The following is a 16,791-nucleotide window of genomic DNA, read 5'->3' as shown; positions in this document are numbered from 1 at the left end:
TAATTTGGATAGAGCAGGGGAATTTTGTTCTCTACTCACGTTACTGAATAGGGGACCCACCTGCAGTGGCGTATGCCATAAACGCCTCCCCGCCTCGCTGCCCCTGCCCTGTCTCCAGCTTATTGTTCGTATCACTGTAGCATACGTTATAGTCATATTTCTTTTGTAACCTGAGCTGTGAGTTTCTGTTTTTTCACACAATAAATAACACCACAGTGAATCTCTCTCTCTCTCTCTCTCTCTGTGTGTGTGTGTGTGTGGTTTTTTTTCTTCTTTTGAATTGTTCCCAGGAACCTTCCTTGATTCTTCACAAGAAACACTTCCAGTCCTATGTGGTCCTGTTCCCACAAATTAACACATGTGAAGATCAGGTCTATCAGGGCTGCTCCTCAGTGCCCACTCTCTTGCCTCTTCATTATAAAGAATTTTTCCTGCTAATTTATATTACACAGCCCCGCTTTTTGCCTCTCACGATATATTTTTTAGATGTTAAAAAATTTTAATTCTGAAATAAGCCAAAACAGAAAAATGAAAACAAAAAAAGTAACAGATATCTTTGTTTCTACTGTGTAAGTTAAATAGGTGCTAACATTTTTCTCTATTTGCTTAAGATTCTTTTTTTAAGGAAATAAAATATTATAGACGTAGCTAAAGCTCACTCTATTTCTTCTCCATCCTACTCCCTCCAGAGGTATTTACTGTCACAAATAAGAAGTTGGTGTGTTTTGTGCAATTTGTATGTTTTTAATTTTTACCACATATGTATGCATAAAATATATATGTATTACTGCTTTGTATGTTTTCAGCAGTTATGTAAACAGTCTCATATATCCATTTGACATTTCATTGTGAGTATGAGATTTCATAGCCTTATGATTTTGAGATTTATCTTTGCTGATACATGGAAGTCTTGCCCTGTCATTTTAATTGCTGTGTAGTCTTTTATTGTGGGTGGACCTCCGTTTACTCATTTGCCTTCTGAGAGATGGCCGGGTGGTTCCCCTGTTTTGTCACTCCCACTACTGTGAACACCCAGGCAAACAATGTGCTTGAGGCTCTCCAGGGTCACGCCTGGAAGGGGCTGCTGGGTCCTGGGGTGTGTGCATCTTCTGCTTTGCAGGACCCTGGTGAGCTCCCCTCCAGGTGGCTGTTCCCCTTCCCATTCCACGTTCTCTTGAGCACTTGGCGGAGACTCCCTTTTATTGGTGTGGGTCTTGCTGCCTTTGAGGCAAGAGGTAGTAGAGGCTTGGGGGCAACTTTGGAAATAGGATAGGAGGGAAACTTTGAGAGCAGACCTGAGTGGCTCCTTCGTGCCACCTCAGACTTCCTGGCTGTGCAGACACTGGGGCCAACCTGAGAGCGTTCAGAGTCTCTGTGGAGGGTAGAGAGGAGGGTGCCTCCAGCTGCAGGCGGAGCAGCCCCTCACTGAAGTCTGGACCCGGTGCTCAGCGCAGCTTCACAGGCGTCTGTCCTGGCCTCGCTCCCTTCATGGGCAGGTGCAGGGCTGTATGAGAAGGGCCGGGGGCCTGGCTTCTGGGCTGGCTCCTATAGGGACCTGCTGCCTAACCTGTGGATAGCCCCTTTCCACCTGGCTGGGCCCCGCCTTCCCTGTCAGAAACACATGGGGTCACATGAGTGATTTGGGTGACCGCTTAGCTCTACCCATATTGGTCATCCACTTGATTTTTGCAGTTAGCAAGTGGTCTCTGCTTTTCCTAACCATGGTCTGCTAGGCTTGAGCCTTGGGGAGCCAGCAGGTGCGGTGGAGGTGGGGGATCTGCCTGCGGGGCAGCAGGGGCCTCGTGCGAGGATGACTTGGCTGTCTCCTTCCTGCAGCTGTGCTCAGTGAGATGGTCTGTGCTTTCATGTAGCTTGAGGGAGTCCTCAGATCCCAGGGCCGTCTGGCCAGTGCACATTTATGCCGACAGAGGGAAGCCTAGGTTGGTCCTTGTGGGTCATTCACAAAAGCCAGAGGCAAACGAGTGCTGCTTTGAGATGAGCAATTTTAAGATCCATGTAACCCCGTCCAGTATTGCTGCTATCTGAAGCCATCATTCAGCCTGGGCACCTACTATGTGCCAGGTGCTGCCCTGGGAACTTGGGTGTATCAATGAACAGAAGAGACAGAACAGGTGAAAAGTCCCTGCCTTGCAGCGCTTACATCCTGGCAGGAAGAGGACTAGATGAGCTGTTAAAATGTCTCGTTTGCTGCCTGGGAGACAGTAAGTAGGGGTTCATAAAAGGTTAGGTTTCTTTTCATTTCTTTGTTCCATGAAAAGCAGATGAATAAATCATATAGTATGTTAGCAGGTGAGTACATTATACCGTGTGTCAGCAGGAGAAGAGGACCAGGAGTATGGGGGTAGTTGCAGTGTTTTTTTTTTTTTTTTTTTTTTTTTGAGATGGAGTTGCACTCTTGCCGCCCAGGCTGGAGTGCAGTGGCGCGATCTCTGCTGACTGCAACCTCTGCCTCCTGGGTTCAAGTGATTCTCCGGCCTCAGCCTCCCAAGTAGCTAGAGTTATAGGCATGTGCCACCACGCCCAGCTAATTTTTGTATTTTTTAGTAGAGACGGGGTTTCACCACGTTGGCCAGGCTGGTCTCAAACTCCTGACTTCACGTGATCCATCCCCCTCGGCCTCCGAAAGTTCTGGGATTACAGGTGTGAGCCAACACGTCCGGCCAGTTGCAGTTTTTAATTGGATGGGCAGGGAAGCTGTCACTAAAAGGTGACATTGAGTGAAGACCTGAAGGAAAGAAGGAGCTGGCTGGGCAGCCCTGGGGAGGAGCATCTGGGCAGCAGGTGTGAGGGGCTGCTGTGTCGGAGGCTCAGTGCAGTGTGGCCTGGGTGAGCACAGTGGACATCAGTGCCAGAGCTAGCAGGAGGAGGGCAGCTCCCAGCCTGCATCAGAGTGAGGATTCCAGCTTTGACTGGGTCAGAGGAGGAGGGCTCTGGCCTCTGTGTGGAGAGTAGAATGCTGGGGAGACCCTTAGGAGGCCATCACCCTGGCTCTGGGGAGAGAGGATGGTGCTTGGCCTGGGGAAGCTGTGGTGGTGGTGGGTGGTGGAGGGATTCTGGATCCATCAGGAAAGGGCCGCTACTAGGTTGGGATGTTGAGGTTTTCTCCACTAGAGTTTATTTATGCGTGGACTTGAAGTATGTGACATCAAGAGGGCTACAGACCACACGTTTACCTCTTTTGACAGCGCTTGGGTTTGTAGTGAGCAGGCTCAGTGGGAGCTGTGCCCCTTAATGAAGGAGTCAAATAGGACAAGTGAAGCGAGGGCAACCCTTGTGCCTGAAAGGTTGAGTGTGTTCTGGAATCGGCGAGACGTGGGCTGAAATCTGGGCTTTGGCCATCGACCGAGTCACCCTGGGCAGGGACCTTCCCCTCTCTGGCCACGACTGCCTCCTTTCCACGGGGCATGGTTATGGTGAGGATGAGATGAGCTCATGTCCATCTACGTTGCTGCCTGACATGTTTCCTTTCTTTGTGATCCCATGAAGAGCAGGTGCCAGTGTGCCATGTGCCTGTCACGTGCCATGCGCCTGGTGTGAGCCGTGTGGCCATTGTGTGCTGATGTGAGCCGTATGCCTGATGTGAGCCCTATGCCTGTTTTATACAGCATGGTGCTGCTTAGAGAAGTGCCGGATCCTGAACATCGCCTGGTGGGTGTAACCTTTTGAAGTTACAGGAGGGGATTTAGTGAGAGGCTTTAGATGAGACATTAGGTGAATTAGGTGAGTAGGTTCTGACGTCAGGCGGGGAAATCAGCGTGTTGAACTCCCCCTGGCTGCTGGTGCCGCACTTGGCCTTTTAAACAGTGTCTCACCCACAAAAGGAGGCGATGGATGTGAACAGGGCATCTACAATTCCGTCTGCATGTTTCATTCCTGCATTTTCCCAGTGCCCTACAGCTGTCTGCAGTATTACCTACTTAATGTATATTTTAATTTGGCTCCTGTATTAGTCCATTTTCACGCTGCTGATAAAGACATACCCGAGACTGGGTAATTTATACAGGAAAAAGGAGTTTGTTTTTTGAGACAGAGTCTCGCTCTGTCCCCCAGGCTGGAGTACAGTGGCGCAATCTTGGCTCACTGCAATCTCCTCCCTCCGAGTTCAAGCGATTCTCCTGCCTTAGCCTCCCGAGTAGCTGGGATTACAGGTGCCTGCCACCACACTCAGCTAATTTTTGTATTTTCTTAGTACAGACGGCGTTTCACCCTGTTGGCCAGGCTGGTCTCAAACTCCTGACTGCAGGTTATCCACCCGCCTTGGCCTCCCAAAGTGCTGGGATTACAGGTGTGAGCCACTGCGCCTGGCCAAGGAAAAAGGGCATTTTAATGGACTTACAGTTCCATGTGGCTGGGGAGATCTCACAATCATAGTGGAAGGCAAGGAGGAGTGAGTCATGTCTTACATGGATGGCAGCAGGCAAAAAAATAAGAGAAACTCCCGTCTTTTGTGGTGGTGGTGGTGTTCAGGGAAGCGGGAGCTGTGCAGGGAAACTCCTCCTTATGGAACCATCAGATATCATTCACAGGAACTGCACGGGAAAGACCTGCCCGCACGATTCAGTTACCTCCCACCCAGTCCCTCCCACAACAGGTGGGAATTCAAGATGAGATGTGGGGAGAGACACAGCCAAACCATGTCAACTCCTTTTTCTTCTTCTTTTCTCCTTAGCCCCTCCTGAGGTAGTATCTGTTGAAGTCAAAGTTCTAAAGCTTTTTTCTTAGTACTTTGCACAACAATATAAGCCTGTAAGTATCTAAGTGGTTGGTCCGTGTGCCCACAGGACGCCCTTTTGCACCCCTCTGGATGTGTGTGTACCAATCTCAGCGAGCACTGGATGAGCGGCTTTGTGAAACCCAGGAGAGCAGGCAGCCTTGGAAAGCGGCTGATAAGGTTTGGCTGTGTCTCCACCCAAATCTCACCTCAAACTGTAATCCCCACGTGTCGGAGGAAGGGCCTGGTGGGAGGTGATTGGACCACGGGGGCGGGACTTCCTCCCTGCTCTTCTCGTGAGAGTCAGTGAGCTCTCAGGAGATCTGCTGTTTGAAAGTGTGTAGCGCTTCCCCCTTCTCTCTCTCTGTCCTGCTGCACTATGGTGAGGTGTGTCCCTTCCGCCATGATTGTGTGTTTCCTGAGGCCTCCCCAGCCATGCAGAACTGTGAGTCCATCAAACCTCGTTTCCTTATAAATCACCAAGTCTTGGGTCCTTCTTTACAGCAGTGTGAGAACAGGCTAATACAGCAGCTGAGCCTGCCCTGGGGTCGGAGGGTTCGAGCCTGGCAGGGCTGTCTGGGGATCATGGCTCTCCCGCTTGGGCTCCAGCTGTGTCCCCAACCCAGAGAGCCAGGAAGGAGGTGGGGGGCCATTCGGAACTGGGGCTCAGTGCCAGTTTCAAGAGAGGCCGGCCCCTAGAGGAAGCTGTGCACGAGGGTGAGGTGCGGGAGATGGGGACGAGCCTCCTGGCCCAGGCCACCTTCCTGCCTGCGGGACAGAATCTGGCTCAGTGCCTCCTTTGGGTGTTACTCATGGTAAAACTGCAGTGTTCTTTGGAGGTCATAGGTCATGGGATGGTTCCCACACGAAAAAAGGACAAATCGAGGAACTGGCTAAGAAGCCCTCACAGCCCTCCCAGCGCTCGGCTTGGTGAATACGTGGACTGTGACCGACCACCCTCAGATTTCACAGTGAAATCCTGGAACGGCCGTTCGCCCTCTCCTCCCATCTCACCTCCTTCCTGTCTTTCCCTCGCTGCCATACCTCTTCCCCTCCTTTTTGGGGTGGAACACGTTATTTTGTAGAAAAACGGCTTCTACTGTCAGGAAAATTTAGTATTAAATGTCAAAAAGCAAAACATGATTTATAGAAAAGGTGAATTAAGGAATGCTTCCACCCACTGTGCAAGGATTATTTCAAAAAAGTTCACTCAGAGTATTCTTTAGTGAGTGCCAAAAACAGATGGTGAGTGACTCCGTGCATTTGTTTTTACAAATGCCTGCTCAGGCATTTGTAATGTTTCTCTGTGGAGAGACAGAAATTGGGACCAGGAGGCTGGAGCGGCAGGTGGCGAGTGGCGCCGGGGAGGGCGCGCCGCCCTCCCGGGGCCCGGTTGGGAGTCTGGGACTGGCTCTCTGGCTGTGGCTGTGGGGGCTGGATAGACCGTGTTAAAGAAATCCTGGATTTATGCTTGTGGAACCCCTCAGCCTGTGTCACGGTGTCTGGAAGGCCATGTGGTCATATTGTAACGTCACTGTTGGCTGGTCACGAACACACAGAGAGTCCCGAGGATAGCACAGACCCCTGCTCACCCCCACCTCTCCTTTGGAGCTGCCTTGTGGTTTATTCCTCATCAGCCTGGAGGAGTGTCCGGGGCTCACCCCCTCTGCCTCTGCTCACTGCTCATTCCTCTCATTTTTCCCCTGAGTCTTGCTCTCCCTCCAGGGACATGGCTCCATCCTGCTGGTTTGCCGTAGTTCCTCATGGTCATCCTGGAAATTCATCTGGAAGGCCCGTGTGTTTGAAGGTCCACAAGGTGCCGTACCTACAAGACAGACACACTGTGTATTGCTGTGCTTACACGGTCTTCGTCTCTGTATCTGCTTGCCAAAGACCCTCTTGCCATTGGAGGTGAGGAAGACACGAGCAGGGTGAGGGGAAGGAGAACAGGTCTGGCCACACTTGGCACAGAGAGGGCACTGGATCCTTTGCGCAGGTCTTCTTTCTTCTAGTCGTGACAGCCTTGTCTTCCTGGGGACCGATGCTTGATTGTTGCTCTGTTAGGAGCGCCTGAGTCAAGAGCAAATTGAGATTTTGAAAGAGGGAAGGGGTTTATTGTAGCCATTTATCCTCCCTTCATTACAGGCAAGAAAAAACCTGGTGTAAACACAAGTGTGCTAGATGGAGAAGGAGGCGAAGAGAATAAATCAGCAGGTTTGTGTGTGGTTGCGTTGTCTTCTGTATTAGACCATTTTTGCGTTGCTATAAATAGATATCCGAGATTGTGTAATTTATTTTAAAAAGAGGTGTAATTGGCTCATGGTTCTGCAGGCTGTAGAGAAGGGTGGTGCCAGCGCCTGCTTCTGCGGGAGGCCTTAGGAAGCTTCCGGTCATGGCGGAAGGTGATGGGGAAGCAGGCACATCACAGGGTGAGAGCAGGGGCAGGAGAGAGTGGAGGCGGGTGGAGGTGCCACACACTTCTTTCTACAACCAGATCTGCCGTGAACCGCCTGAGCGAGAGCTAACTCACATCCAAGGGGATGGTGCTAAACCATTGATGAAGGATCCGCCCCCATGATTCCGTACCTCCCACCAGGCCCCAATCCAGCGTTGCGAATCACACTCCAACATGAGATTTGGAGGAGATACACATATCATCCTCTCTGCCTCTTCCCACTCCCACGTGAGGCAAACACCCATAGTTCCTTCAGCTGCCGCTCAAATTAAATGGCTTCTGGACCCCTTGCCTCCTTGGAACACCTAGAACAGGTGTGTCCAGTCTTTTGGCTTCCCTGGGCCACACTGGAAGAAGATGAATTGGGCCAGGTGCGGTGGCTCATGCCTGTAATCCCAGCACTTTGGGAGGCCGAGGTGGGCCGAATCACTTGCAGGAGTTCAAGACCAACCTGGCCAATATGGTGAAACCCCGTCTCTACTAAAAATACAAAACTAGCTGGGCGTGGTGGTGCATGCCTGTAATCCCAGCTACTCAGGAGGCTGAGGCAGGAGAATCACTTGAATCCGGGAGGCAGAGATTTCAGTGAGCCGAAATCACACCACTGAACTCCAGCCTGGGTGACAGAGCGAGACTCCGTCTCCAAAAAAAAAAAAAAATTATCTTGGGCTACACGTAAGGCTGAAGTGCAATGGTACGATCTTGGCTCGCTGCAACCTCCACCTCCCAGGTTCAAGCAATTCTCCTGCCTCAGCCTCCTGAGTAGCTGGGATTACAGGCACGTGCCACCACACCTGGCTAATTTTGTATTTTTAGTAGAAACGGGGGTTTCTCCATGTTGGTCAGGCTGGTCTTGAACTCCCGACCTCAGGTGATCCACCCACCTTGGCCTCCCAAAGTGCTGGGATCACAGGCGTGAGCCACTGCGCCCGGCCCGGAGTGGGTTTTTTTTTTTTTTTTTTGAGACAGAGTCTTGCTCTGTCGCCCAGGCTGGAGTGCAGTGGTGTGATCTTGGCTCACTGCAAGCTCCGCCCCCTGGGTTCACGCCATTTTCCTGCCTCAGCCTCCCGAGTAGCTGGTATTACAGGCGCCCTCCACCACGCCTGGCTAATTTTGTATTTTTAGTAGAGACAGGGGTTTCTTCATGTTGGTCAGGCTGGTCTCGAACAGCCAACCTCAGGTGATCCGCCCACCTTGGCCTCCCAAAGTGCTGGGATTACAGGCACGAGCCACCGCGCCCAGCCTGGAGTGGTTTTTAAATGAAGAGTCCTGTGCCTCACTGCCGACCCTGACTCAGAATCTCTGTGCTCAGGACCCTGGAGTCTGTGTTTTAATAAGTCTCCCCAGCAAGAGCCATGTGTGCGTGCAGCAAAGCTGGAGACCCAGGACCCAGAGCTGCCCTCCTTGCAGCGAGGGTGAAGCTTGCAGGCTTGCTGGAGACACGCCGTCCTGTTGACATGTGACGTTCCATCACCTGCTGTCCAGTGGGCCGGTGTCTTTGTGTTACATTTGCTCCTACCCTGCCCTAGTCATATCAAGGTTTTGGATGACTGGAATAGGGCCCATCTCTGCTGACACAATGGCAATCTTGCAGGAGTCCTAGAACGTTCATTGCAGATCTTGTTACCTAGAAACTAGTGATGGTTCAGTAAGCACGAGGTGGAGATGAGGGTGAGGAGGTAACGATTGGACGTCGTGCAGTGAGGACAGCGTGGGGAGGAGGGGCTGTCGCTTTTGAACTGTCAGTAAAGTAGGTTGTGAGAATGGATATTGGACATGGCTTTAGAAATTAGCTGGGCAGGCTGCTTTTCCCCTCTCAGCTGTTTGTGGTGCTGCCTGACAAAATTCAATTACTAGTCCATCCAGGACATCCTGCAGAAGCGATAATCGTCACATGAGGGAGGGGCCCAGCCTGTGGTTCTGTCTTTTTCTTTCCTTGTAAAAACTGCACATCCATTATGACTGTTACCTTTTCCATTTAAAGCTAACCAAATTCAGAGCATTTACCACTTACCCTTGCAGACCTTTGTTTTCAAAGTGAGCTCAAGTTATTGGTGGGGGCAACAGGCAGCCACTGAGAATGATAGTGTCTTCTGGACATGTTAGTGACTAAGAAAAGAGAGATCAATAGACCTGTGGCTCTACCCATCTGTCACTCAATTATCTGTCTGTCACTCCAGGAAAACCTCATTTGAGGAAACACCTTTGATATAATTTCAGACACAAAATTTAGATTCGGGCATGGCTATTCTGAAGTAGTAATAGAGGAGTTAGTAAGAATAACTTTTAGGCAGATAGTTAAGGTAAAGGTTCTCGGTGGAAATTTTCTTATAATAAGAAACAACCCCCGAACCATCTCTTTTTTTTTTTTTATTATACTTTGAGTTCTAGGGTACATGTGTACAACGTGCAGGTTTGTTACATATGTATACATGTGCCATGATGGTGTGCTGCACCCATTAACTCGTCATTTACATTACGTGTATCTCCTAATGCTATCCTTCCCCCTTCCCCCCACCCCACGACAGGCCCCGGTGTGTGATGTTCCCCTTGCTGTGTCCAAGTGTTCTCATTGTTCAGTTCCCACCTATGAGTGAGAACATGTGGTGTTTGGTTTTCTGTCCTTGCGATAGTTTGCTGAGAATGATGTTTTCCAGTGTCATCCATGTCCCTACAAAGGACATGAACTCATCCTTTTTTGTGTCTGCGTAGTATTCCATGGTGTATATGTGCCACATTTTCTTAATCCAGTCTATCATTGATGGGCATTTGGGTTGCCGAACCATCTCTTTTCTAACAGAAAAGGCGTCTTGAAGGGCTGGGCCAGCAAGCTTTGATATGCGAATGCCAGCCATTAGAAACTGGGTTCACTCAACATGGCGATTCCCACCCTGTTCTTGTCACTGGGTGTACCAAGTGTTATGGCCACCTCCAGATCACACCTTGTGTTCAGAACATCATGGCACCCTACATTTGCATATTAAAAGGGCTAAGGTGGGAGGGCCAGGTTTTTCTGCGGGCTGTGTAAATAACATACCTGGACAAATCAATTCCCTGGGCCCTATGCAGATCAGACCCCACCTCGTCCAGCCTCCCATGTGAGCCCCCACTTTTCCACCGCACTTTGTTTCTCCTTGTTCCAAACCCTGTCCCTTGTCTCTGTACGGGTGAGCTGTTCCCTTCTTTCTTCCTTCTTTCTTGCCTATTAAACTTTTCGCTCCTTAAAACCACTCCTCATGTGTCCATGTCATCGATCCTGTCGGCGCAAGACCAAGAACCCTGGTGTTGCTCCAGTCATCAAAGTCGTATCAGTAGTTTGCAGGTTGGGTGTGAAATTGAGGCAACAGCTCCTACTGACAAAGAGAGAGAATGTAGCCCGGGTCTTCTGTCTAGCAGGTTAAAGGTGAGAAGGAGGCCTGCGCTCCAGAATGTTTAGAGTAAGTCCTATGTGGAAGAAATCTCTCTCTTTGGGTGAGGGCTGGGATGGAGAAGCACATGACATGCCCGGGGGAGATGCTGGGGTCGGAAGGAACTGCTCAGTTCCCAGGTGCTGCGGGGCCACGGGGCAACATTCTGTGTCTGAAACAGTTGTCCCATCGCCCCTCCTCTCTGCCCCTTTATTTGCTCGTTCCTCCCTGCAGCAAGCATTTACAGAGCCTCCGCTGCATGGGAAGCACTTGACTAAGAGCTGGATATGCAGCAATGAATACGACAGACAAGGTCCCGCCCTCACGGTGCCTTACAGGCTGGCTGGGAGCTGGGGAGAGACGGGCAGTAAGTGACTAAACACTGAAAAATATGACATGTCTGGTGATAAGTATTATGGAGGAAATGAATCTGGTCATGCAATAGCCAGGACTGATGGGTGCATGTGTGTGTTGTGTGCATGTCTGTGTATGTTGTGTGCATGTGTGTGTGTGTTGTGCGCATGTGTGTGTGTTGATGGTGAGGGTGGTAGCTACTTTTTTGGTGAGGGAAAATCTCTGGAGGTGACGTTTGAACTGATACCTGAATGGCTAGAAGGATTCAGGCAGAAGGTTCTGGGGGAGGGTTCTCTGAGCAGAGTAGACAGTGCAGAGGCCCTGGGGTGTTCAGGTGTCTGGCATGGGTGTACGAATGAAAGACTCCTAGTCCGTTAGCAGATTTTTCTTCGCTTTTGGAAATGCGCCTTCACATTCTTGGTGCAGGTTAATTGGAAAACAATGTTTTGTTTTGTTTTCCCAGAAAGTCATTTTTCCTCCAGTTCTTGTTGGAATTGATCTCTTGGGGAGAGATCAATAGGTAGTGTAGCTCTGCCCATCCATCACTCAATCATCTGTCTGTTGCTCCAGGAAAACTTCCTTTAAGGAAACACGTTTGATATAATTTCAGACATGAAAATCAGGACACAGAATAGCTGTGCCCTAATTTAAATCCTGTGGGGCCCATAGTGGGGTCTATTGTGTCCCCAACCACCAGCCTCAGAGCCTGTCATTTTGTTTGCTTGTCCTCCAAGTGTATGGATACCAGACATCACAGGGCACCTGCCCTTGCTTCAAGAAGGTGTGAACAGCTCCTCCTTGGGAATGTGCCAAGTAGGCGTCGGTCCTGAAAGACCCGCCCTGCTTCTTCAGGTCGGCCTTGGAGTTCTGCCAGGCTTGAGGAGGCCTGAGAGTGGGAGAGTGGGAGAGGCCATTTCCAACTGGGAGGCAGATGTCTTTACTTAGTGACTTTTCTGATACATTAAGACCTCTTCCTTTCAGAGCTGTGTTTGATCTACCTACAGGTTTGGATCGTTTTAGTGACTCTTTTTTTTATTTGAGATGGAGTCTTGCTCTGTTGCCCAGGCAGGAGTGCAGTGGCACAATCTCAGCTCACTGCAACCTCCGCCTCCCAGGTTCAAGCGATCCTCCTGCCTCAGTCCCCCAGTTTGTGGTTCCTTCAGGAGGTGGATTCAGCATTGGCAGGGGCACCAGGATTGCTGGACTTGGGTAGAGTGTGCCTGAGCTTTGTGCCACCACCTTCCCTCCAATAGCTGTGCTGGGGGATGGTCTCTGGCGGCGCATGGGGAGGAGATGGGTGAACCCTTGGCCTCCGGCCGACCTGTGGCGTTGCTATCTGTGGCCAGAGGAGCGGCTATTCTTCAAACAGGCCTTGGGCTTTCCGGGAAACCTGGCATCTTTCCGTGCGTGGGGCCAGCCCTTGCCACGTGCCTTCTTGGCTCAGGAGTGTGGCTGCGACCTGACTCCCAGTGGGGCCGGCCAAGTGATAAAATGAGTTTTCTCCACCAAATGGAGCTAAAGGCTTGGCCTGAGTTTATGTCCCCAGGGAGTGTTTAGAGGAGCGATGGCCTGGCTCTCAGGCATCTCAGTGCCAGCGAGCACAGGGCTGGGTGGCAAAGACGCCTGCTTCTGCCTGGCACCAGGCTCTGCCATGACTGATGGATGCTTCAGCCTCCCTGCATCACAAGTGTTGAGTTTGCTGTGCATGGTAGAATATGAGGCAAGCTTCACCTCTTTCCCCTCCTCCCTACACTGTCCCTTTCGAAAGAGTTGAGCCTTTCCAAGGTCTTTTATATCACACAGCACTTTCTCGGTTACATATTTTAGTTTGAACAACAAAGCACTGTTTGAGGACACCTTTGCCTGAAAAGAAAGCTCAGTCATTACTGAAGTTAGATGCAGAAGTAATTAAAAATAAAAGTAGGCAGAGAAATTTAACACAGATTTAATCATTTCTGGGGCAGGATATTCCTGGGGTGGGATATTCCTGAAGGTTAGTGAATGGCTACAAATATATGATTATAGGCCGGTGAAGAACCCTACTTTGAGAAATGTCATTAGGTGATTAAAAACAACACCCAACGGCCCTCATGATACGAACATGGGTTCTTGTGGGTTGGGGTGACATTTCTGATGCCAGCATTCTACATAAATTCGCAGGGAACTGTATCCAACACACCCTAAACAGCTGGTGAGGAGGACGTCCCTGGCTGTCTCAGCTTGACTCTGGGCTTCATAAAGGCATTGCTGTTGATGCACACGAAGGGTTTGACGAGAAATTATTTTGTAAGCTGGGTGTGGGAAATAGTATTTTATAGTCAACAGGATTTTTAAGTATGTGTATGTAAACAAATTAATAAAACCTACAAATCGTGATCAGACTTTTTTGTCTACGTTCCTAAAAATCATATATTCCAGGTTGGCATTAACTATTGTTTTGTGTCTTCTCATTGGCTAATTGCCTTCAGTATGGAAGTCATCTTATATTCCTGGTTTCTCAGGTTGTATGTTCTTCTTGCAGCTGTCGAGGTGGGGGACTTGAAAGGGAGGAGGGGAGGTTGAAGGGGTGGCCTTTTCTCTCCCCCATCCCTCTCATTTCCTCTCTTCACTCTTGCTTTGCTGCCCCCTGCTGCACTGCCAGGCATCAGCCCCTGGTCTGGGCAAAGGCCCCCAGAGTATGACAGGTGCCAGCCCATCCTTGGGAAGGTTAGTTTGCAAACCTGTTTTAGTCTTTGGGAGGCCTGGGTATTTTGATTCACACTTGCAGGGTCTGTGGTTTGCCTCTTGCTGCATAAAGTCTATTCTATGAAGCATACTCATTTATCTTTAAGCAGATTTATTATATGAAATATTCATGGGTGCAGGCTTGGCAGCACAGCATTTGGAACAATGTACTGAGTACAGTTTGTCCTTATAAGTCTATTCATGCTGATGGGATGCAGTTGTCTCCTGTGAAGCTTTGGGGTGAGATGGGGCCAGTAGGGAGTGAGCTGGCTGAGGATAGCTCTTCATCTCTCTTAGTTTGGCTGCGGCAGCCCTGCTCCGCGTGTATGCCTGCGCAGATGCGTTCTCTCTCTTCCTCCTTAGTGAATACAGAGGCCTTCCCTTCTGCGAGAACCCTCTTGTCAGCTTCCAGCTTCCTGTGTAATTCCAACGGATAGGGATGATTTGGAGGGAGGGAAAAGCTGGCTTAGGAGTGAAAACTGATCTGTGGGGAGAAGGCATTTCGGGGGCTGGGAGGAGGCTTGATGCTAACACTTAGGAGTAAGCACAGTGTGGCAACCCCCGGGCTGAATGTGTGTCCCAGATGGCCCTGACAGACACCACAGGAAGTACGTGTTGTCAGTCCTGTATTACCCACGAAGAAACTGGGGCTCAGAGAGGTTTAGTTACTTGCCCAAAGTGCAGTTCACTTAGTTTAGCAAACCTGTATGGATGTACGGATGGCCTGTTATGTGGCCAGCGGCTGGATACAGGGCACAGAGCAGTCACGGCCTCTGCCTACGAGGAGTGCCCCATGCAGCCGATAGAGAAACAGAGCCCTGAAAAGTGAGTCAGACAGGGTAAGTGGAGCCCCCATGCAATGCAGGGTGTTAGGAAGGGCATGGTGAATTGTGGGAGGCTGTGGGAAGGCTGGAGGGGAGGATTGGAAAACTGGATAGGATCTTACCAGGCAGATGGGGGCTGGGAGAGGTAATTACAGACGGTGGGAAGAGCAAGTACAGGCATGCAAGGATGTAGGTCATCCAGGTGTGTCAGTAGACGGGAGACTGCCTGGTTCAGTGCTGCCCAGTCACACGAGGCGGGGAGGGCGGGGGACGGAGCCAGAACCACTATTGCAGCGGCTTAGAGGCCTTGCTAGAGGATTCGGACTGTAACTAAGGGAGCGACAAGTCGTCGGAGGTCTTGAAGCCAGGGAGAGAGAAAAACGAATTTCTCTATTTGGAAAACAATTCTGGAGGTATAACAGAGTGGGGCAGTGGGGAAGGTAGGAGGTAGGGAAACCTGTCAGAGAGGTCGCAGGGGCAGGGGTGAGAGGAAGTGGAGGGGGTGTGGGAATGAGAAACATAATTTGAGATTTCTGTTGGAAAATAGCAGGAACTGGTCTGGATTCTGTATCTGAAAAAAAGTATTAAAAACAAACAAACAAACAAACCAGTAGCCAGAAAAGGATAAAGGAAATGGTACCTTAGAAGAGAAGCATGAAGATATTTTTAAAAAGGCTTTTATAATGAGACAGAAGATTTAAAGTGTTACATAAAACAAGTTTTAGGGAATGAGGAGGACCAATGTGGCATAAAAGGTTTTTATGGTTAGGCTGGAGGTGGAGCAAGGTGGCCAAACAGAAGCCTCCACCAACCATCCTCCTCACAAGAACACCACATTTGACAACTATCTACACCAAAAAAGCACCTTCGTGGGCACTAAAAATCAGGTGAGCGATCACAGTACCTGGTTTTAACTTCATATTGCCGAAAGAAGCACTGCAGAGGGTAGGAAAGACAGTCTTGATCACTGACTCCATCCCTGTGGCGGTGGCCACATGGTGCTAAGAGAGAACCTGTGTGACGGGGAAAGGAGAGTGCAGCAGTTGTGGGACTTTGCATTGGAACTCATTGCTGCCAGCAGTGGGTAGAACTCAGCCGATGCCCAAGGAGGGAGCATTTAGACCAGCCTAGACAGAGGAGAATCACCCATCTCAGCAGTCAGAACTTGAGTTCCAGCAAGCTTTGTCACCATAGGTTAAAGTGTTCTGGGGTTCTAAATAAACCAGGCCACAAGGACTGCAACACCCAGGCGAGTCCTAGTGCTGTGCTGGGCTCAGAGCCAGTGGACTTGGGGGTTACATGACCTAATGAGACACCAGCCAGGGTGGCTCAGGGAGCACTTGCATCCCCTATCCCCCAAACCCAGGCAGCGCAGCTCACAGCTCCAAAAGAGACCCCCTCCTTCTGTTAGAAGAGAGGAGAGTAAAGAGGACTTTGTCATGCAACTTGGGTACCAGCTCAGTCACGGTAGGATAAGGCACCAGGCAGAGTCATGAGGCCCCCATTCCATGCCCTAGATCTTAGATGACATTTCTAGACACCCTGGGCCAGAAGGGAGCCTACTGCCTTGAAGGGAAGGACCCAGTAATGGCAGGAATCATCACCTGCTGATGAAAGAGCTCCTGGACCCTGAATAATCAGCAGTGGTAACCAGGTAGTACATACCATGGGCCTTGGGTGAGACTCTGAGACCTGCTGGCTTCAGATGGGATCCAGCACATTCACAGCTGTGGTGGTTACGAGGAGAGACTCCTTCTGCTTGAGTAAAGGAGAGGAAAGAATAAAGGGGACTGTGTCTCGCAGCTTAGATACCAGCTCAGACATAGGGAGAGCACCAACTGGGCCCTTGGGGTCCCCAGTTCCAGGCCTTGGCTCTGGGATAGCATTTCTGGACCTACCCCGGCCAGAGGGGAGCTCACTGCCCTGAAGAGAGTCCCAGGACTGGCAGCATTCACCACAAGCTGACTAAAGAGTCCTTGGGCATTAAGTGAACATTGGTGGCGCCCTGGCAGCACTCCCCACGGGCCTGTGGTGGTAGCGGACACAGGGAGAGAGTCCTCTGCCTGGAGAAAGAGGAGGGAAGCGTGGAAGGACTTTATCTTGTGGTTTTGTTGCCAGCTTAACCGCAGTAGAATAGAGCACCAGGCAGATTTCTAGGGCTTCCGATTGTAGGCCCTGGCTCACAGATAGCATCTCTGGACCTGCCTGGGGCCCAAGAGATCTCACTGCCCTTAAGGGAAGGACACAAGCCTGGCAGTCTTTGCCACCTGCTAATTGTAGGGCCCTAGGGCCTTG

At 50.4% G+C, this 16,791-nt stretch overlaps 1 protein-coding gene across 3 annotated transcripts in view; it reads left to right on the top strand.

Annotated features, from left to right (window-relative positions):
- XXYLT1 (xyloside xylosyltransferase 1) overlaps positions 1-16,791 on the top strand; it is a 199,146-nt gene that overhangs the window by 18,267 nt on the left and 164,088 nt on the right. The window contains exon 1 of one of the 3 annotated variants that reach the window (XM_016942529.4): positions 5,038-5,177. The exons of the other annotated variants lie outside the window; for them this stretch is intronic. Coding sequence (XP_016798018.1) covers positions 5,112-5,177 — 66 coding nt within the window. The 5' untranslated portion in view covers positions 5,038-5,111. Of the gene's footprint in view, positions 1-5,037; positions 5,178-16,791 lie in introns of those variants that run through there. 3 annotated transcript variants of the gene reach the window in all.

The sequence above is a fragment of the Pan troglodytes genome, chromosome 2 (genome assembly GCF_028858775.2).
Source record: "Pan troglodytes isolate AG18354 chromosome 2, NHGRI_mPanTro3-v2.0_pri, whole genome shotgun sequence".
NCBI classification, from domain to species: Eukaryota; Metazoa; Chordata; class Mammalia; order Primates; family Hominidae; genus Pan; species Pan troglodytes.
Note: the sequence above shows the minus strand (reverse complement) of the source record. Positions and strands in the feature narration are given on the sequence as shown.